Source organism: Staurois parvus, unplaced genomic scaffold (assembly GCF_062004578.1).
Source record: "Staurois parvus isolate SC_StPar_1 unplaced genomic scaffold, SC_StPar_1.0 ptg000137l, whole genome shotgun sequence".
NCBI classification, from domain to species: Eukaryota; Metazoa; Chordata; class Amphibia; order Anura; family Ranidae; genus Staurois; species Staurois parvus.
Window position 1 is genome coordinate 12,513,939 of NW_028317933.1, and position 22,969 is coordinate 12,536,907.

Genomic DNA, 22,969 nt, shown 5'->3' on the forward strand with positions numbered 1-22,969 from the left:
ACAGGCTTGCGTTCAGAGTCAGAAACCAGTCCTTGAGCTTTTGTTTTGTTGTTCATTGAGTGGAGTTAAAACTGGGATAGGGTAAGGGGGATATAGGATGCCCAAGGGAACCAATAACGGAGGATAAACTTCCGGGAACTATTCACATGCTTCTCTTCTGCAACACAGTCTCTGCTGAGGAACTAGCCAGCATCTCCTTGATGTACCACCCCAGACCTGAGATGAAATTCTTTGTAGATTTTCCTGAGCAGAGGATCTGGCTGCTATTCCTTTAAACGGGTGAACAGCCACTAGTAGAGGGCTAATCTGGTTTCCCACCAGAGTGCTCCTTCCCCTATCTGCCCAAGGGTTGCAGTTATACTCACTCAGATCCTCTCCTGCACCGCATGTGGGTTGGCGGCTGCTACCAGGCCTATCAGCTGAGCCACGTCTTCCCTGCCATGTAGGTGGTCCTCGCTCAGGGGGCCAGTGAACTCCAAGTTTTCTGCCTTTCCAGCTCCAGGCTCGCAGATAGGCCCCATCCCACTAGGCCTCCTGGCAGCCTTCCTCCTCTAGCCTCACATCTTACTCTCCTCACTCCTCTCCCTCCTCCCAATTCTCCTGCTACTGAGCAGGCTCCAACTATTTTAAGGGAGTCCTAGCCCCTTGCCAAGCCTCCTGTTGGGTATTGGCTGAGGTCCCTCAAGAGTGCAGTCAGCCACTCCTAAGATCCAGCCACTTTCTCCAAGACCTTCCTCTGAATGCCTCAGAGCAGGGGGGAAATTCCAGAAGCCTCTCAGCCCTGACCACAATTTGACCCCTCTGGCTGTTAAACCTAAGTTGCTAACCATCTCCTATCTAACCATTAGGATCTACCTCCCCCTAGCTGAGCTGAGTTATTTTATCTCAGATTTTAAGAGAAAAATAACTTTGTGAATGGAGCCCTGTGTGAGAAGTACAATAAGGATAGACGGATAGGACAATTTTATTGTATAGCTTTTCATTTTGTTCTGTTTTATTCTCAAGTTACTAACCCTCTGCATTATTGTACGGCAGAGATGCGCAGACAGGAGCGAGCGTTCTCAGGTCTGGGATGTAAACCTTTCACTGACATCCAGCCAAGTGAAGCAGCCATCAGTAGCAGGGCCATCCCTCTGACCGGAGCGGCAGGTAATATATTTTCAGTAGAAGGATTTCAGACAATTTGTGAGTTCTGCTTTTTGGTTAAGTTGCTGTGCTGGTATGGCATAGCCGTGCCATAGGAGGTGAATCCCATCCTAGCTCAGTGTGATGTTATCTGGGGACAACATACGGGTTTCTGGCACCACAGTTCCACTGCTGGGATCTTTCCGCACAGGAAGGGTCAGTCTTTACCAGGAAGAATCCCAACACAGGAGAGTTGAGTATTCAAAGAAGGTGCTAAGTTTAAATTAGGGAGGGTTGGTGGATCACTTTTCAGAGGGTGGCATCTGGACATTCAGGAGGAGATCCTGCCTCTTCATGAATTCCCCTTTTTTTGCTCTTTTTTTCTTTGCCGAATGACAATTTTGAATGGAACCAGTCAGTGCCAGGACAAGGTCATTTAGAGCTCAGGGTGAGTATGCCAAACTGTATCCCCACCGCAAGATGTATGAGCATAATGTCAGCAAAAATCCCTCCCCCCCTCAAAAAAAATTGAGCACCAATCTGCATGCATGCTCTTACCCCCCTAAGCACAAATCTATACTCCCCATCCCCTAAATCCCCCCCAAGAAAAACGTCACCCCACCGAGAACAAATCCTCTACCCCTTGAATTTCCCCTCGAATTTCACATCCTCCCACCCCCCCCCCCCCTCCAAATACCCCCTCCCAGCACAGATCCGCCCCCCTATCCCAACTTCGAACACAAATCCCCCGACAAAAAAAATGTACCCTTTTAGCACAAATACCCCCCCCCCCCCTCAATCATCCCTACAAGTACAAATCCCTTCCCCCACCACAAAAAAAGTCCTCTCCTAGCACAATTCCCCTCCCCCTCTACCATATCACCCCTTCTAGCACACAAACCTCCAAATACCCCCTCCTAGCACAAATGCTCCCCCCCCCCTCCCAACACAAACCACCCTACATCACCACTCCTAGCACATACCCCAAATTTCCCCTTCTAGAACAATTCTTACCCCCTGCTGCCCCCAACCCCTCCAAATTCCCCCTCTCAGCACAAATCCCCCTCCCCAATCTCGCAGCTCCACCCTACCATGATATCAACAATACCAAAGTGCCCAGGGTAGCACACCCTCCTGCCCACCCCTTGTCCTGGCCCTGGAACTAACCCACCCTATTGACTTGAATGGGCGAGTTTGACAGTTCCTCCTGTCAACTCAACAAGCAGTGGTAAATCTATTGGCATGCAAACCAACGAAGCTGCAGCATTATATAGCCCTCCACATGTTAGGTTTTAGTTAGGCAGTCAGAGGGCAGCAAAACTGTGACTGGACCACCTGTTTTTACCACCCCCTGAAATAAGGGTTAACGTTACAGGGAAGCTTAGTGTTAGACTTACTAGAAGGGCTAATGTTAGGATTACAGAGAGGATTATTGTTTTTTTTACAGGAAGGGTAAGTGTGAGGGTTACAAAAAGGATCAGTGTTGGAATTACAAGGATAGTTAGTGTAAGGATTACAGAAAGGATTAGTGTTAGAGTTAGAAGGTGGGTAAGTGTGTTACAAGTAGGGTTGATACCAGGGTTACATGGAGGGTTAGCGTGAAGCTTTGCATTAAGGTGACTGTTACATAGTTACATAGTTCATCTGGCTGAAAAAAGACAAAAGTCCATCCAGTTCAACCATAAAAAAAAAAAAAAAAAAAGTTATAATCCTATACCCACAGTTGATCCAGAGGAAGGCAAAAAACCCCAGCAAAGCACGATCCAATTTGCTCCTGCAGGGGAAAAATATTCCTTCCTGATCCCCCGAGAGGCAATCGATTATTCCCTGGATCAACTTTACCTATAAATGTTAGTAACTAGTTATATTCTGTGTATCTAAGAAAGAATCCAGGACTTTTTTAAATCCACTGAGCTGGCCAGAACCAACTCTTGAGGGAGTCTATTCCACATGTTCACAGCTCTCACTGTGAAGAAACCTTTCCGTGTTTGGAGATTAAATTTCTTTTCCTCCAGACGTAAAGAGTGCCGCCTTGTCCTCTGTGATGACCTCAGGGTGAATAGCTCTACACCGAGTTCACTATATGAACCACTGATGTATTTATACATGGAGATCATATTCCCCTTATGTATTATACATGGAGATCATATTCCCCTTATGTATTATACATGGAGATCATATCCCCCCTTATGTATTATATATGGAGATCATATCCCCCCTTATGTATTATACATGGAGATCATATCCCCCCTTATGTATTATACATGGAGATCATATCCCCCCTTATGTATTATACATGGTGATCATATCCCCCTTTATGTATTATACATGGTGATCATATCCCCATTATGTATTATACATGGAGATCATATCCCGCCCCCCCTTATGTATTATACATGGAGATCATATCCCCCTTATCTATTATACATGGAGATCATATCCCCCTTATGTATTATACATGGAGATCATATCCCCCCTTATGTATTATACATGGAGATCATATCCCCCCTTATGTATTATACATTGAGATCATATCCCCCTTATCTATTATACATGGAGATCATATCCCCCTTATGTATTATACATGGAGATCATATCCCCCCTTATGTATTATACATGGAGATCATATCCCCCCTTATGTATTATACATGGTGATCATATCCCCCTTTATGTATTATACATGGTGATCATATCCCCATTATGTATTATACATGGAGATCATATCCCGCCCCCCCTTATGTATTATACATGGAGATCATATCCCCCTTATCTATTATACATGGAGATCATATCCCCCTTATGTATTATACATGGAGATCATATCCCCCCTTATGTATTATACATGGAGATCATATCCCCCCTTATGTATTATACATTGAGATCATATCCCCCTTATCTATTATACATGGAGATCATATCCCCCCTTATGTATTATACATGGAGATCATATCCCCCCTTATGTACTATACATAGAGATCATATCCCCCTTATGTATTATACATGGAGATCACATCCCCCGTATGGCTTATACATAGAGATCATATCCCCCCTTATGTATTATACATGGAGATCATACCCCCCCTTATGTATTATACATGGAGATCATATCCCCCCTTTTGTATTATACATGGAGATCATATCCCCCTTATGTATTATACATGGAGATCATATCCCTCTTATGTATTATACATGGAGATCATATCCCCCCTTATGTATTATACATGGAAATCATATCCCCCCTTATGTATTATACATGGAAATCATATCCCCCCTTATGTATTACACATGGAGATCATATCCCCCCCCTTATGTATTATACATGGAGATCATATCCCCCCTTATGTATTATACATGGAAATCATATCCCCCCTTATGTATTATACATGGAGATCATATCCCCCTTATGTATACACATGGAGATCATATCCCCCCTTATGTATTATACATGGAGATCATATCCCCCTTATGTATTATACATGGAGATCACATCCCCCCTTATGTATTATACATGGAGATCACATCCCCCCTTATGTATTATACATGGTGATCATATCCGCCCTTATGTATTATACATGGAGATCACATCCCCCCTTATGTATTATACATGGAGATCATATCCCCCCTTATGTATTATACATGGTGATCATATCCCCCCCTTATGCATTATACATGGAGATCATATCCCCCCTTATGTATTATACATGGAGATCATATCCCCCCTTATGTATTATACATGGAGATCATATCCCCCTTTATGTATTATACATGGAGATCATATCCCCCTTATGTATTATACATGGAGATCATATCCCCCCTTATGTATTATACATGGAGATCATATCCCCCCTTATGTATTATACATGGATATCATATCCCCCTTTATGTATTATACATGGAGATCATATCCCCCTTATGTATTATACATGGTGATCATATCCCCCTTATATATTATACATGGAGATCATATCCCCCTTTATGTATTATACATGGAGATCATATCCCCCTTATGTATTATACATGGAGATCATATCCCCCCTTATATATTATACATGGAGATCATATCTCCCTTATGTATTATACATGGAGGTCATATCCCCCCTTATGTATTATACATGGAGATCATATCCCCCCTTATGTATTATACATGGAGATCATATCCCCCCTTATGTATTATACATGGAGATCATATCCCCCTTATGTATTATACATGGATATCATATCCCCCTTATGTATTATACATGGAGATCATATCCCCCCTTATGTATTATACATGGAGATCATATCCCCCCTTATGTATTATACATGGAGATCATATCCCCCCTTATGTATTATACATGGAGATCATATCCCCCCCTTATGTATTATACATGGTGATCATATCCCCCCTTATGTATTATACATGGAGATCATATCCCCCTTATGTATTATACATGGAGATCATATCCCCCTTATGTATTATACATGGTTATCTCCTCTTCTTAAGAGAGAATAAATTCAGAATAAATGAATATGATAGTAAGCTCTTCGCTTTGAAGCATAAAGATGTGGCTCCGACTTCTAAACGAATTACCACGTCTGTAATTCTATGTGGACTTTGGTAAATCAAGACATGTTGGTGAGCTTGAGGAAAGCTGTGAATCCGTGTTGTAAGTATTAATCTTTCCCACTTTGCTTTTATCAGATGAAAATCTCCACTCCTCTCCAGCCATCGCTTTACCATTCCCCACATCTCCTCCTCCACTCCGCTCCATGTCAGTGGGCTCCAGAAGCAGCGCTAGCAGTGCCGTTTCTCTAGGCGGGTGCTCCTCCACCTCCTCTGGCCGCGGTTCTCTCAGCCCCCAGCATGGTTGTCCTGGATCCGACATGCCCTGGAGATGCTGTAGGGCAGAACCCCTCCATGAAAAGGAGGCCAACGTTTTCTTAAGTGAGTAAAGTGATGATCATTGTGCATGCTGTACAATTTTATGTGTTACTTTTCATATATTTTTCATCAATGTGATGCAAAGTTAGAAATTCTCTAAGCTTTATTTACAAGGAATGTGAACAAACTGCTGTTCCATCTCTCCACTTTTCCCCCAACTGTTGCTTCTCTCTTTGTCAGATCTGGGTGTCCAGTCTAAGGTCTCATGTGTCACATGCGAGATCTTTAGTAGCCCAATCATACTATTGCTAGCAGTTAAAGCCCAGCTCTGGCTTTTTTGTAAACGTCCCACAGGGCATTGCTGTTAGTACGACTTCTGTGAATGGAGGAGCTGGGCAAACACCTTAGGAAATGCCATGTGGTTATTGCTGGTGTGCATGTAGACAGGGAGTGTGGGCAAAAAAGGGTTCAAGAGGAAAGCAGCACTGAGATGCAACAAAGAATGAAAAATGATACAAACAAATGTTTTTCATTAAATATTGTTTATGATGCACAATTCTTTAACAAACGAAGTCCCCATGTACATGGGACACGTCTGAATGATGGAAACTGACTGCTGGAAAACATAGGCTAAAAAACGTCTGTTTAGCCGTGTTTGCATAACACGTTTATGTGCGTTTGCATTTAGAAGCATTTTTAAGCACAGGAGAACCTCCCAAATGCTCAGAATGCACTGAAAAGTGGTAAATTATTAACTATTTCAGACTGTTTCAGAGATATACAGAGAGTAGAAGCAGAGACAGAAGTACGTGTTGAGATTAGCTTAGGTGTGAGTTGCTCATTAACATTTATTTTGTTCCCAAGGGTGGGAAAGGTGTCTGGTGGAATCAGTTATTAAGGTCACCTGGCAGGGGGTCTTCATGAGGAATTTGAGGTGTGAATGGTCAATAACATATCTTTTGTTTCCAAGGGTGGGAGAGGTCTGAGGTGTGAATTGGTCATTACAATGTGTGACAAGCTTGGTAGGAACATCCTGTGTTCAGTGTTTTGTCCATCTGAGTATCTTGAAAACGCTTTGCAGGCATTTTTCATGATGAAAAAAGGCTCTGGACAGCATTGGGAACTGGAAGAGTTAAAAACAATTTTCAGATGCAAATGCATATAAAAGAGATTTGCCGCGTTTAGAAGCTTTTTGCGTTTGAAACGCTGATAAAATCGACTGCTGAACGCAAGTTTTCTGCATTAAAAAAATGACTGTAAACTCAAATGCCTGTAATGGACTGTAAACGAAGATGTGTATATGGACATATAGGAAACATTAGGGAGAGTTGACGGGCTACCAAAAGAAACGCTGAACAGCTCCTAAACGTGAGTTTATCAGCTGCAGTGTACATGAGCCCTAAATGTGATTCAGTTCTGTATTACATCTACTTCAATTCCAAGGTGGATCTCTTTTCAGAGGGTGGTTGACAGGCAACTGGAATGTGAAATGTTGCCTTCTCACTGCCTCATTTAAAATGGTAGTAAAGTCAAAAAAGAAAAAAAAATTGGGTCTTTGGGCAGTTTAAATCATAGTTACATAGTTAGTTTGGCTGAAAAAAGACAAAAGTCCATCCAGTTCAACCATAAAAAAAAAAAAGTTATAATCCTATACCCACAGTTGATCCAGAGGAAGGCAAAACAACCCAGCAAAGCATGATCCAATTTGCTTCTGCTGGAAAAAAAATTCCTTCCTGATCCCCCGAGAGGCAATCGGATATTCCCTGGATCAACTTTACCTATAAATATTAGTATCCAGTTATATTCTGTGTATCCAAGAAAGAATCCAGGCCTTTTTTAAAGCAATTCACTGAGCTGACCAGAACCAACTCTTGAGGGAGTCTATTCCACATTCCTGGTGTGCAGTCCTCAGCATCCGTGTGGGTGACACATTATACTGCATCAGGGACGGACTGACAACTCATGGGACCCCTGGGCAATAGGGGATCGTAGGGCCCCTGTGTCCTTGCCCAAACTCAAAAAAGCCTATGAAAAAGGTACCAGGGGCATCTCATGGGGCCCCCTACTGACCCCAGGTCCTCGGGCAGTGCCCAAGTTTCCAAATGGTCAGTCGGCTCCTGTACTGCATACTTTATAACATGAAGAGGAAACAAATGATCATTTATAGGAAAAACCTCCACTCTTATGTCCTACAATTTGGATTACACCGGCCAGCTCTGCTTTTCCCATGAAGCCACTAATATTGTGAAAATATGCATTAGTTGTGATGCTAGAAGAAAATATATCTTATTTCTTTCAAGTCAAGTCCTTTTATCTTTCAGGCTGCCTTGACGTCTAAGCATTTCCCCGCGGTATAATGTCAGAAACCACAGGGAAGCTGCAACAAATCAATCGCCTCTGTTTTTATATTTTATGTTGCAGCGTTGTGTTACAGAGAAAACAACGTGAATTTTACTGCACCAACATGCATTTCAGCTCAAATACAACCAAAACATCTTCAGGGCTTGCTCAAACACTTGGCTAGTCTGCAGTAAAATCAGGCAGTTGAGCCATGATTAAACCACCCCCCCCCCCAGATCGAACACCTAAACAAAGACATGCAGCTTCTCATTAACTTTCATGGGGCTGTGCCACAACCTTCCTGAAACCTCATGAAATTGCGGCACATTGCTATGACTTTTTTATGTTGAAAGCGGTTGTAAAGTCCGCTTTGTGACTTAGGCCTCATGCAGACAGGACTGTAGCAAACTAGCTCATCAAAGTTGGACGCGTAATTCCAACTCCAAACGTTATATCCTGACAGATGGTGTGGGTCAACCAGGTTAAGACATCCTGAGTCCAGGTGCCAGGCAGTCTGCTGAAGTGTAACCTTCGTCACCCAAAACTGTGTAGGCCCACACATCATAAAACTGACCAGCAATTAATTGAACATTCCTCAGGTCAACTGTATGTTTCATGTCATGGATTATGACTAGAGATGAGCGAATTTCTCAAAAATTCGATTCGGCTGATTCGGCGAATTCCAGTGTGAAATTCGATTCGATGCGAATTTCTTCGCTACGAAGATGACTTATAAAAAGGGTTTCTAGGCTTCAGAGAGCCTTTAAATTAGTGCAGAACACTGTACCTTTAATTTAAATGCCCTTGGAGATGAGGAAAGAGAAGGAGAAGGAGAAGGATGAGAAGAAGGAGAAGGATGAGAAGAAGGAGAAGGAGAAGGATGAGAAGAAGGAGAAGGAGAAGGATGAGAAGAAGGAGAAGGAGAAGGATGAGGAGAAGGAGAAGGATGAGAAGAAGGAGAAGGATGAGAAGAAGGAGAAGGATGAGAAGAAGGAGAAGGATGAGAAGAAGGAGAAGGAGAAGGATGAGAAGATGGAGAAGGAGAAGGATGAGAAGAAGGAGAAGGAGAAGGATGAGAAGAAGGAGAAGGAGAAGGATGAGAAGAAGGAGAAGGATGAGGAGAAGGAGAAGGATGAGAAGAAGGAGAAGGATGAGAAGAAGGAGAAGGATGAGAAGAAGGAGAAGGAGAAGGATGAGAAGAAGGAGAAGGATGAGAAGAAGGAGAAGGATGAGAAGAAGGAGAAGGAGAAGGAGAAGGAAAAGCAGAAGGAGAAGGATGAGAAGAAGGAAAAGGAGAAGGATGAGAAGATGGAGAAGGAGAAGGATGAGAAGAAGGAGAAGGAGAAGGATGAGAAGAAGGAGAAGGATGAGAAGATGGAGAAGGAGAAGGATGAGAAGAAGGAGAAGGAGAAGGATGAGAAGAAGGAGAAGGAGAAGGATGAGAAGAAGGAGAAGGAGAAGGATGAGAAGAAGGAGAAGGAGAAGGATGAGAAGAAGGAGAAGGAGAAGGATGAGAAGAAGGAGAAGGAGAAGGATGAGAAGAAGGAGAAGGATGAGAAGAAGGAGAAGGAGAAGGATGAGAAGAAGGAGAAGGAGAAGGATGAGAAGAAGAAGAAGGATGAGAAGAAGGATGAGAAGAAGGAGAAGGATGAGAAGAAGGACAGTTCTGTGACAGTTTCTGTCTATTTCTGACAGTTCTGGGACATTCACTCCATACAGCTGTTTCAACCGCTGTATGGAGGGAATGTCATGGAACTGTCAGAAATAGACTATTAATGACAGTTCTGGGACTGTCCTTCCATGCAGCGGTTGAAACATTGTATGTATTTGTTTCCATAAATGGATCCATTTATGGAAACAAATAGATACAATGGTTCAACCGCTGTATGGAAGGACAGTCCCAGAACTGTCATTAATAGTCTATTTCTGACAGTTCTATGACATTCCCTCCATACAGCGGTTGAAACAGCTGTATGGAGTGAATGTCCCAGAACTGTCAGAAATAGACTATTTATGACAGTTCTGGGACTGTCCTTCCATACAGCGGTTGAAACATTGTATCTATTTTTTTCCATAAATGACATTCTGCAAATACACTTAGAGGAGCGCTGCAGATACACTTTTTGCCGGCTTGGAATTAATCTTATTTTCATCCTACTTCTTCTTCTTCATCCTCATCCTCATAAGAAGAAAAAGAAGAAGTAGGATGAAAATAAGAATAATTCCAAGCCGGCAAAAAGTGTATCTGCAGCGCTCCTCTAAGTGTATCTGCAGAATGTCATTTATGGAAAAAAATAGATACAATGTTTCAACCGCTGTATGGAGTGAATGTCCCAGAACTGTCATAAATAGTCTATTTCTGACAGTTCTGGGACATTCACTCCATACAGCTGTTTCAACCGCTGTATGGAGGGAATGTCATAGAACTGTCAGAAATAGACTATTAATGACAGTTCTGGGACTGTCCTTCCATAGAGCGGTTGAAACATTGTATCTATTTGTTTCCATAAATGGATCCATTTATGGAAACAAATACATACAATGTTTCAACCGCTCTATGGAAGGACAGTCCCAGAACTGTCATTAATAGTCTATTTCTGACAGTTCTATGACATTCCCTCCATACAGCGGTTGAAACAGCTGTATGGAGTGAATGTCCCAGAACTGTCAGAAATAGACTATTTCTGACAGTTCTGGGACTGTCCTTCCATACAGCGGTTGAAACATTGTATGTATTTGTTTCCATAAATGGATCCATTTATGGAAACAAATACATACAATGTTTCAACCGCTGTATGGAAGGACAGTCCCAGAACTGTCATAAATAGTCTATTTCTGACAGTTCTATGACATTCCCTCCATACAGCGGTTGAAACAGCTGTATGGAGTGAATGTCCCAGAACTGTCAGAAATAGACTATTTATGACAGTTCTGGGACATTCACTCCATACAGCGGTTGAAACATTGTATCTATTTTTTTCCATAAATGACATTCTGCAGATACACTTAGAGGAGCGCTGCAGATACACTTTTTGCCGGCTTGGAATTATTCTTATTTTCATCCTACTTCTTCTTTTTCTTCTTATGAGGATGAGGATGAAGAAGAAGAAGTAGGATGAAAATAAGATTAATTCCAAGCCGGCAAAAAGTGTATCTGCAGCGCTCCTCTAAGTGTATTTGCAGAATGTCATTTATGGAAAAAAATAGATACAATGTTTCAACCGCTGTATGGAAGGACAGTCCCAGAACTGTCATAAATAGTCTATTTCCGACAGTTCTGGGACATTCACTCCATACAGCTGTTTCAACCGCTGTATGGAGGGAATGTCATAGAACTGTCAGAAATAGACTATTAATGACAGTTCTGGGACTGTCCTTCCATACAGCGGTTGAAACATTGTATGTATTTGTTTCCATAAATGGATCCATTTATGGAAACAAATACATACAATGTTTCAACCGCTGTATGGAAGGACAGTCCCAGAACTTGTATGTATTTGTTTCCATAAATGGATCCATTTATGGAAACAAATACATACAATGTTTCAACCGCTGTATGGAAGGACAGTCCCAGAACTGTCATTAATAGTCTATTTCTGACAGTTCTATGACATTCCCTCCATACAGCGGTTGAAACAGCTGTATGGAGTGAATGTCCCAGAACTGTCAGAAATAGACTATTTCTGACAGTTCTGGGACTGTCCTTCCATACAGCGGTTGAAACATTGTATGTATTTGTTTCCATAAATGGATCCATTTATGGAAACAAATACATACAATGTTTCAACCGCTGTATGGAAGGACAGTCCCAGAACTGTCATTAATAGTCTATTTCTGACAGTTCCATGACATTCCCTCCATACAGCGGTTGAAACAGCTGTATGGAGTGATTGTCCCAGAACTGTCAGAAATAGTCTATTTCTGACAGTTCTGGGACATTCACTCCATACAGCTGTTTCAACCGCTGTATGGAGGGAATGTCATGGAACTGTCAGAAATAGACTATTAATGACAGTTCTGGGACTGTCCTTCCATACAGCGGTTGAAACATTGTATGTATTTGTTTCCATAAATGGATCCATTTATGGAAACAAATACATACAATGTTTCAACCGCTGTATGGAAGGACAGTCCCAGAACTGTCATTAATAGTCTATTTCTGACAGTTCTATGACATTCCCTCCATACAGCGGTTGAAACAGCTGTATGGAGTGAATGTCCCAGAACTGTCGGAAATAGACTATTTATGACAGTTCTGGGACTGTCCTTCCATACAGCGGTTGAAACATTGTATCTATTTTTTTCCATAAATGACATTCTGCAAATACACTTAGAGGAGCGCTGCAGATACACTTTTTGCCGGCTTGGAATTAATCTTATTTTCATCCTACTTCTTCTTCTTCATCCTCATCCTCATAAGAAGAAAAAGAAGAAGTAGGATGAAAATAAGAATAATTCCAAGCCGGCAAAAAGTGTATCTGCAGCGCTCCTCTAAGTGTATCTGCAGAATGTCATTTATGGAAAAAAATAGATACAATGTTTCAACCGCTGTATGGAGTGAATGTCCCAGAACTGTCATAAATAGTCTATTTCTGACAGTTCTGGGACATTCACTCCATACAGCTGTTTCAACCGCTGTATGGAGGGAATGTCATAGAACTGTCAGAAATAGACTATTTATGACAGTTCTGGGACTGTCCTTCCATACAGCGGTTGAAACATTGTATGTATTTGTTTCCATAAATGGATCCATTTATGGAAACAAATACATACAATGTTTCAACCGCTGTATGGAAGGACAGTCCCAGAACTGTCATTAATAGTCTATTTCTGACAGTTCCATGACATTCCCTCCATACAGCGGTTGAAACAGCTGTATGGAGTGATTGTCCCAGAACTGTCAGAAATAGTCTATTTCTGACAGTTCTGGGACATTCACTCCATACAGCTGTTTCAACCGCTGTATGGAGGGAATGTCATAGAACTGTCAGAAATAGACTATTAATGACAGTTCTGGGACTGTCCTTCCATACAGCGGTTGAAACATTGTATGTATTTGTTTCCATAAATGGATCCATTTATGGAAACAAATACATACAATGTTTCAACCGCTGTATGGAAGGACAGTCCCAGAACTGTCATTAATAGTCTATTTCTGACAGTTCCATGACATTCCCTCCATACAGCGGTTGAAACAGCTGTATGGAGTGAATGTCCCAGAACTGTCGGAAATAGACTATTTATGACAGTTCTGGGACTGTCCTTCCATACAGCGGTTGAAACATTGTATCTATTTTTTTCCATAAATGATATTCTGCAAATACACTTAGAGGAGCGCTGCAGATACACTTTTTGCCGGCTTGGAATTAATCTTATTTTCATCCTACTTCTTCTTCTTCATCCTCATAAGAAGAAAAAGAAGAAGTAGGATGAAAATAAGAATAATTCCAAGCCGGCAAAAAGTGTATCTGCAGCGCTCCTCTAAGTGTATCTGCAGAATGTCATTTATGGAAAAAAATAGATACAATGTTTCAACCGCTGTATGGAGTGAATGTCCCAGAACTGTCATAAATAGTCTATTTCTGACAGTTCTGGGACATTCACTCCATACAGCTGTTTCAACCGCTGTATGGAGGGAATGTCATAGAACTGTCAGAAATAGACTATTTATGACAGTTCTGGGACTGTCCTTCCATACAGCGGTTGAAACATTGTATGTATTTGTTTCCATAAATGGATCCATTTATGGAAACAAATACATACAATGTTTCAACCGCTGTATGGAAGGACAGTCCCAGAACTGTCATTAATAGTCTATTTCTGACAGTTCCATGACATTCCCTCCATACAGCGGTTTCCGGCAAAAAGTGTATGTGCAGAGTTCCTCTATTCTGCAGATACACTTAGAGGAGCTCTGCAGATACACTTAGAGGAGCTCTGCACATACACTTTTTGCCGGCTTGGAATTATTCTTATTTTCATCCTACTTCTTCTTCTTCTTCTTCTTCTTCTTCTTCTTCATCCTCATCCTCATCCTCTTCTTCTTCTTCTGAGGATGAGGATGAAGAAGAAGAAGAAGAAGAAGAAGTAGGATGAAAATAAGATTAATTCCAAGCCGGCAAAAAGTGTATGTGCAGAGCTCCTCTAAGTGTATCTGCAGAATAGAGGAACTCTGCACATACACTTTTTGCCGGCTTGCAATTATTCTTATTTTCATCCTACTTCTTCTTCTTCTTCATCCTCTTCTTCTTCTTCTGAGGATGAGGATAAAGAAGAAGAAGAAGAAGAAGAAGTAGGATGAAAATAAGATTAATTCCAAACAGGCAAAAAGTGTATGTGCAGAGCTCCTCTAAGTGTATCTGCAGAATAGAGGAACTCTGCACATACACTTTTTGCCGGCTTGGAATTATTCTTATTTTCATCCTACTGCTTCTTCTTCTTCTTCATCCTCATCCTCATCCTCAGAAGAAGAGGATGAGGATGAGGATGAAGAAGAAGAAGAAGAAGTAGGATGAAAAGAAGAATAATTCCAAGCCGGCAAAAAGTGTATGTGCAGAGTTCCTCTATTTCTGACAGTTCTCTCACAGCTTCTTCACATGTACAGCGGTTGAAACATCTGTATCCTAAATGGAAACTAATAGATACAAATTAGTTTACTAATTGTATCTATTAGTTTCCATTTAGGATACAGATGTTTCAACCGCTGTACATGTGAAGAAGCTGTGAGAGAACTGTCAGAAATAGAGGAACTCTGCACATACACTTTTTGCCGGCTTGGAATTATTCTTCTTTTCATCCTACTTCTTCTTCTTCTTCTTCATCCTCATCCTCATCCTCTTCTTCTGAGGATGAAGATGAAGAAGAAGAAGTAGGATGAAAAGAAGAATAATTCCAAGCCGGCAAAAAGTGTATGTGCAGAGTTCCTCTATTTCTGACAGTTCTCTCACAGCTTCTTCACATGAACAGTGGTTCAAACATCTGTATCCTAAATGTAAACTAATAGATACAATGTTTCAACCGCTAAACATGTGTTCCTTCTGTCAGAGAACTGTCAGAAATAGCGGAGCTCACTGCAGAGACACTTTTGCCGGCTGATCGGGAAATGTTCGATTCGCGCACCCGAAGTAGGCAAAATTTCGGTTTCGCCGCGAATCGAATATTTCCTGAAATTCGACTCGAATTCCGGTTCGCCTGGTTCGATTCGCTCATCTCTAATTATGACAGATGTGCGTTCGAACTCAGAGTTCTCCTGACCCCTCCCAACACATCGTAGCGAGAGCAACCCCCCCTTTCAGGGGGATTTTTAAAAAGAGACAGGCTAGCAAGCCTGCAAGTTAGAGTGTAACACATCTCCTCAGCTGAACATCGTAACAAAAGGAGATCAAAGAATCATCCTGCTCTGCAACTTGGATCTGCAAACCAAGGCATATGGGCAAATAACTTAACCCTGTAACTTACTTCCTAATATCTCTTGGCTGTATCTTTATATACATATATATATATTTTTGTGACATCTCTTTGTAAATATTGTATTGCACCTGTTTGAATCTTTTAGTAATAAATCTTTCTTTCTGAAAGTGTTAAACTGTTTTTAAGCGCTTACTTGCAATTCACGAATTCCTGCCCTTTGAAGAGACAATACTGTGTTTGTTTACTCCCTGCCCAATTAGCCTGTAGTTGACCATATTGGACAGGTCACTTTTCAATCAGTATAGTGTATTTCTGACAGAGTTTCCGTCTTCTCTGTACCAAAGACGGTGGTGGCAGTTTGAAAGGGTTAGTTGCGTAATTAACCCGACCCAGTAACAAGCGCATTCAGGCTGCAGGCACCGATTGTAACCCATTAGCTGGACAATCGCTGTGCAGGGTGCAGCTGGGTGGGGCCTTGTTACGCGTGTCACACTGCGGTTTTAGATCAGCCGGTCCTTCGGTCACGAGTTGGTGAGAAGGTCTGGGGTCTGACAACGCGGGCGTGATGTATTACTGTTAGTCGCAGTCGTGCGATTGTCGCATGCTGGTGGCGGCGACCGTGCGAACCGTGACAAGGACGTTAAAAAAACTCTCCTAGAAGTCGTCCTTCTGGCAGCAGCGTTTTTGTAGAAAAAACACCTGATGCTTGTAAAAGTATCTAACAGCAGTTTGTTACATGTCCTGTTGGATGACGTCAATGATAGGAGCATGAGAGCAGTACTTTTTTTGTTTGCTTCCTTAACAGTTTTCTGGTTAATATAAGGAGCACTTTTGTTTTCCTTCCTTCTGGTTTAACAATTCAGCTTGCTATATTTTATATGTAATAAAGTAATTTCACTATATGTTACACAGAAATTATCTGATCGATAATTGTTTTTTTTTGTGATGTATTTCAGCGGCCAGTTCGGGCTCCTCCGAGGGAAGCGTGAGTGGATTCAGCTCACCAGATTCCAGCCATCCACCACTTAGCCATAACAACATGTGTTATCCCTTGGACTGCTGGCGTACTCATCATGCTATGGACAAGCCCCCAGCAAACAACATCCCATGAGAGCAATGAACTAGGGAGCACTCTTCCCAATCATCCAAATGTCTACATAACTCATCTGTTCTATTTATATGACTTTCTTATATATGTAAATAAATGTGAAGTTCTGGTGGACACTAGAACTCTGTAACAATGTAATCTCAAATTTCTGTGTGGCTGAGTGATATTTAAAAGGGCTCTTTAGAAATTCTTTTCCTGCCTTTAGCCAGATACATATATTTATTTTGGAACATTTCATCTGGTCTCTTTGAGTCTAAAATATCTGATGAAATAAAGAGTTAATTGCACTGGGTTGCAAATCTGAAAGGCTTTACTTTTTATTGAATTTGGAAATGTTTGTCTGTATACACTGTCTATGAATGTTACACATACATTTTATATATTGATACGGCTAAACGTTTGTACACACCTGACCATCACACCTTTATGAGCTTGTTGGGTATCCCATTCTAATTCATTGACATTAATATAGAGTTGGAACCCTCTTTGGCCTTCCACTCTTCTGGGAAGGCTTAATATTTGGCCAAAAGTCAGTTATTCTGTGGGAATCTTGCCCAGTTGTCTGTGGGATTTTTGCCCATTCAGCCAGAGGAGCATCGTGAGGTCAGGTAATGATGTTGGATGAAAAGACCTGGCTCTCAATTGGTGTTCCAGTTCATCCCAAAGGTCTTCAGAAGGTTTAATGTCTGGGGCGTGTATGCAACTTGAGTTCTTACATGGCAAACTCATCAAGCCATAGCTTTTTAGGCCTGGCTTTGTGCATAGGGGTAGAGTCATGTGAGAACACAAAGGAGCCTTCTCCAAATGTTGGCAAATCCCCAAATTGATTAAAATGTCTAGTAGTAGCCCATACTTCATACAGTGATAACCTCAATCTTGTGGGTCCTGCTTGAGTGGCTTCCCCACTGCACACTAAACACAGTGGTTGCTCTCTTGATTGATTAAATTACTTTTGAACATTTAGTGAATATGGTGTATGTGCACATATACTATATCTATACAGTATATGAAATGGAGGTAGTGGAGGTGAGAAATGGTAGCATCACTCACATTTGTGCTTGCTCCTGCCAATCTAAACACTTGCAGTTCTCCACTTCCCTATGCCCTACAGAGGGTTACAGGAAATGTTGGTCACCTAGGCAGAGGAACCTAGGGAAGGACTGCAGCTGGAGACACAGAGCTGATTGGCAGGGCAATGATACAGACCTCACCAATACTATAAAATAAGCAGAGAGTGCATCAGCGCAGTGTAAACAGAATGTTAACATTGTATTATACTATTTTTTATTGTAATATTTTGAGGGTCCACCCTCAACCAGAGTTAGAGTGGCTCTTAGGAAGAGGGTGCACTCTCGAAACGTGTAAGCCAGGATGGAACATTGAGTTAATGCTTATGTTGGTGGTTGAGTGTTGGATATGCCTGTTGATTGGAGACATTTTGGACTTCATGGATTATTTGTAATATGTACGTATATCTAGTTTAGTACTATAATAGAGTTTTTCATTGAAGATTTTGCACTATTCAGGTGCACTCCCTACTTATTTTATAGTGTTTACCAAGGTTTACCCAGTCTGCAAAGATCTGCAAGGTTGTGAATTCCATTTCACATTCACTTTCTTTGAAAAAGACATTTTTTCCCGAACATTGATACATACAGTATTTGTATATTTTCTACACTGATGCAGACACAGGGGCGGACTGACAACTCATGGGGCCCTCGGGGCAATAGGGGATCATGGGGCCCCTGTGTCCTTGCCCAAACTCTTATAGGAAACATTAGGGAGAGTTCAGGGGCTGCTGAAAGAAACGCTGAACAGCTCCTAAACGTGAGTTTATCAGCTGCAGTGTACATGAGCCCTAAATGTGATTCAGTTCTGTATTACATCTACTTCAATTCCAAGGTGGATCTCTTTTCAGAGGGTGGTTGACAGGCAACTGGAATGTGAAATGTCATCTTCTCACTGCCTCATTTACAATGGTAGTAAAGTCAAAAAAGAAAACAAAATTGGGTCTTTGGGCAGTTTAAATCATAGTTACATAGTTAGTCTGGCTGAAAAAAGACAAAAGTCCATCCAGTTCAACCATAAAAAAAAAAAAAGTTATAATCCTATACCCACAGTTGATCCAGAGGAAGGCAAAACAACCCAGCAAAGCATGATCCAATTTGCTTCTGCTGGAAAAAGAATTCCTTCCTGATCCCCCGAGAGGCAATCGGATATTCCCTGGATCAACTTTACCTATAAATGTTAGTATCCAGTTATATTCTGTGTATCCAAGAAAGAATCCAGGACTTTTTTAAAGCAATTCACTGAGCTGACCAGAACCAACTCTTGAGGGAGTCTATTCCACATTCCTGGTGTGCAGTCCTCAGCATCCGTGTGGGTGACACATTATACTGCATCAGGGGCGGACTGACAACTCATGGGACCCCTGGGCAATAGGGGATCATGGGGCCCCTGTGTTCTTGCCCAAACTCAAAAAAGCCTATGAAAAAGGTACCAGGGGCATCTCATGGGGCCCCCTACTGACCCCGGGCCCTCGGGCAGTGCCCGAGTTTCCAAATGGTTAGTCCGCCCCTGTGCAGACACAAGTTAAGCAAAATTTCTTATCTTTTTCAAGTTCATGTCTCTTGTAAAGCACTAGGCAGTTCTTGTACCTCTACCCCGATTTAATTAGAAAATTACTATTCTCCCAGGTATCTCTGAGGGTGAGGTGTGATGGAGTGATGAACATATCACTGCAAGAGCTTATAAACACTGAGAACAGTTATATGGATTAATCAAGATGACACATAAAGACACCCATTGGAGACCTCACTTTGGCACAAAAAACACTTTTATCTGCAGGACTACCACACTTCTGGAACAGAGGGAAAGGTTGTTTTTGTCGTGTTGGCTGATCCTGCATGAAGCCCATTTTCTAGCCCCTAATGCCCAATCAGCACGTACTTTTACTCACCTGTCCCTCACTCAATAGAATACGTCACAAAGCAAAGATGAAAGTAAAGTCAAAAAGAGATTTTCTATATTATAGGGAACATCTAGAAATCTTTAGGCCTCATGTACACTGCTGCTCCTAAACGTGTTTAGAAGCTTTTGGCGTTTTTTCTCCTGAACTCAACTCAATGAAAGCCTAATGAGTCCATGTACACATAGGCTTTTGCTAGAATTTAGGAGCAGCAGAGTTTATGGTCAGGTAGCCTCCCTGGCGGTATTCCCGAGTGTAGCTCGGGGTAAAGTTTCAGTACCACAAGCGGTAACCCCGAGCTACACTCGGGCTTACCATGTGGCGCTGCTCCAGGATCTGTTCTTCTCTTACCTTGTCCTGCGCTCCCGCGATGTCCCTCCTGCAGTGTCCCCGGCAATGTCCTCCGGCAGATGCCGGCATCTGTCTTCTGGGTTCCGTCCTCTGCAAGCGTTAGGATGTATGGGGACGGAACGGCGGGAAATTTGAAAATGACAAAAAGTGACATTCACTAAATTCACTAAAATCACATAGTAAAACATTACTGTATCAAACCATTTCACATACATTTTGTCCCGAGTGCTTTGTCCTGTGCCCTGCCTACATTTTTACTATTCTTTCTGCTTGGAAACTGAGAAACGTCCAAAAAGCGTCCCTTTAGGTCAAAAGCGGTTTTAGACCAGCTAGAGAACAGCGATAGTAAATTAGAACCACTTGCAGAATTGAGTGATAATGATTCGTGGGGAAATTCGTCATCAGACACTGAAGACGATTCTGCGACTTTGCTCAGTGATGTGCGAACTTGGCACTAGATTTCAAATTTCAGTGTTTTTGGTTTGATTATGGTATTGAATTAAATATATTATTATTATATTTTTTTTTATGATTATTTATTAAATTATAATTTATGATTTCGTGTTTCAAATTTTAACATACCTGGGATGTTTACTAGACTCTTGTTCGGACAGATTTCAGAGAGTTATTCCTAAAAATTACAGGCCTACAATAAAAAAAACTACATATTTCCATGCAAAAAAATGTACCGCTTTGAGCACAGAAATATGGACATAATCAGACCGCTAGGGAGGTTAAAAGTTCCTCTTCTGAATAATCATGCTCAGGGGAGGAATGTTTTGGCCAAAAAACACTAAACGCGGTTAAACGCTAGCCGAGTTTAGCACTTGGGCTTTTATCTATGTCAATGGAAAATACTCTGGCCAATAAAATGAATAAACATCCAAGCGCTAAATGCGATACTGTGTTACGATTCTTTTGCCGCTGTTAGCATTTTTCTGCTGCCAGGAGATCTTAATGACTATTTGAGTTCATGTGAACATGAGGCCTTAAATGTTCCTTTTGTCCTAAATTCCTCCAGAAGGACAGCAGGGCCCTTGCTGACATGTGACTTTTCCTACAGCCTTAGGCAAGGTTCACATCCGGTGTTTGTGATCTTGGGCAGAATCGCTGTGATTCTGTCCACTATCCCAAATTGCTCTGCAATAAAGACAAAACACACCACTCCTGTTTGGGTGCCATTTATTTTCAACGGCACCTAAATGCGGTGCAGTTTTGGCGCGCGATAAATTGCGGACAATCGTGGCAAACCACAACGCATGAAGTTTGTCACCCAAAAGAAGCTCCTGCTCTTTTTTGGGTGACAAGCTTTGCACCTTTGCCGCGCAATGCGGGACAAACAAGCTGCAATATGTTACATTATTGTTCTGTTTAACTCGGAAACATTTTAACACTAGAAGCAAAATGCAATGTTCCGGGTGTGTCCTTGGTTGAACTGGGAGAAGCCATGGGCATGCTGAGTCAACATGAAAGGATGTTGCAAAATGTCTAGGAAAACTGCTATATGTCACATTGACAAGGTCATCAAAAGTGTACAAAGTAATTGTAAGCATTGTCTATAGAGAAAATATGTTGTACATTTTTTATGACAATGACCTGCATTCTGAACCTGAGGTTTTCTGACTTGTTGAAAACTGTGTGCACTTATGACCTGGTTTGTTTTTAGTGATTTAACTCCATGGGTAAAGTGTGAATATTGCAGTGGATCTATTATTGCTTTGTAAGCTTCCCATAATTCAGTATATCAGTATTACAAAATTTAATTTTTATTTTTAGTAATGAAGTGCTTATTAGCTGTGATTAAAAGAAAACTCATCCCTCATATCATTAACTAAAGCCGTATTAAATCCAAAAGCCCACATTATATTACATCTTTCCAATTCTTAGATGTATTCTTGTTTTTAAGTAAAGAATTTGAGGGTTTCATTACAAGGATAATTTTCACATCTACTCTTGAGGAAGATCATTGGAACCACATTGAGTCTACCTGTGGATTGCAGTGGACCCCAACACTTGTGAAAACCCCAAAATAGACACTTTTTAATACTGGTATTTATTTATATGTTTTTATTTGATGTATAAATAAACTCCATGGTTTTATATATGCAGTATTTTATCTCATCTATATGTTCCTTAAAAAAGTCCATGGCTATGTAGCTCTACCACCTAAGGAGCCACTGGATTTTGGGTCCCTCTATTTCCTGCACAGCCAGGCAACATGCATTTTCAGTAAACACACAAAGTCAAGAATCCAGTCCATGGGCTTGTTTTTTTGTTGTTTTATTTGGTGGAAAACAACACGGATAGGGATAGGGGTTATGGAATTCCCAACTTGATTAGAAAGTACAGTTTGGGGGCACACTTCCTGCGTTTATGTACAAAAAATGGATCTTGGACTTTACTCCAGCCGGAGTAGTATCAGTCCCTTTAAGGATCACTAGCAAAGTTACTTTAAGGAGCACTAGGTAGCCTTCATAAGAACAAGTGCAAGGGATTAGATTAGCTGTGACACTGTCACCAATAAAGCATGCTAAATATTGCATCCGGCAGCCTTCTCCCTTATAAGCCCTAGGGAGGTAGAGGTACTCACTTTGTCCCTTATATCCTGCTGTTGTGGACAAAACTGCTTGTTCAGGCCTTGTTCAGACCTTCTTAGCTGTGTTAGCCTTCCCCTGCTGGCTAGGATCTCTCATATTTATGGGCCCATCTACCACTGGTCAGACTTTCATGAATATTCAGATTTTGGTCTCCACTCCTCTGCCCACTAGCTTCTAGAGCCTCCTGGAAGACTTCAGAACTAGGGGGA

At 41.5% G+C, this 22,969-nt stretch overlaps 1 protein-coding gene across 1 annotated transcript in view; it reads left to right on the plus strand.

The window, feature by feature from the left end:
• KIAA1755 (KIAA1755 ortholog) overlaps nucleotides 1-17,150 on the plus strand; it is a 141,816-nt gene extending 124,666 nt beyond the window's left edge. The window contains exons 19-21 of the mRNA XM_089673365.1: nucleotides 1,036-1,149; nucleotides 5,807-6,049; nucleotides 16,693-17,150. Of these exons, the coding sequence (XP_089529491.1) occupies nucleotides 1,036-1,149; nucleotides 5,807-6,049; nucleotides 16,693-16,847 (512 nt within the window). The 3' untranslated portion in view covers nucleotides 16,848-17,150. The remainder of the gene's footprint in view (nucleotides 1-1,035; nucleotides 1,150-5,806; nucleotides 6,050-16,692) is intronic.
• Nucleotides 17,151-22,969: the final 5,819 nt, after the last annotated feature.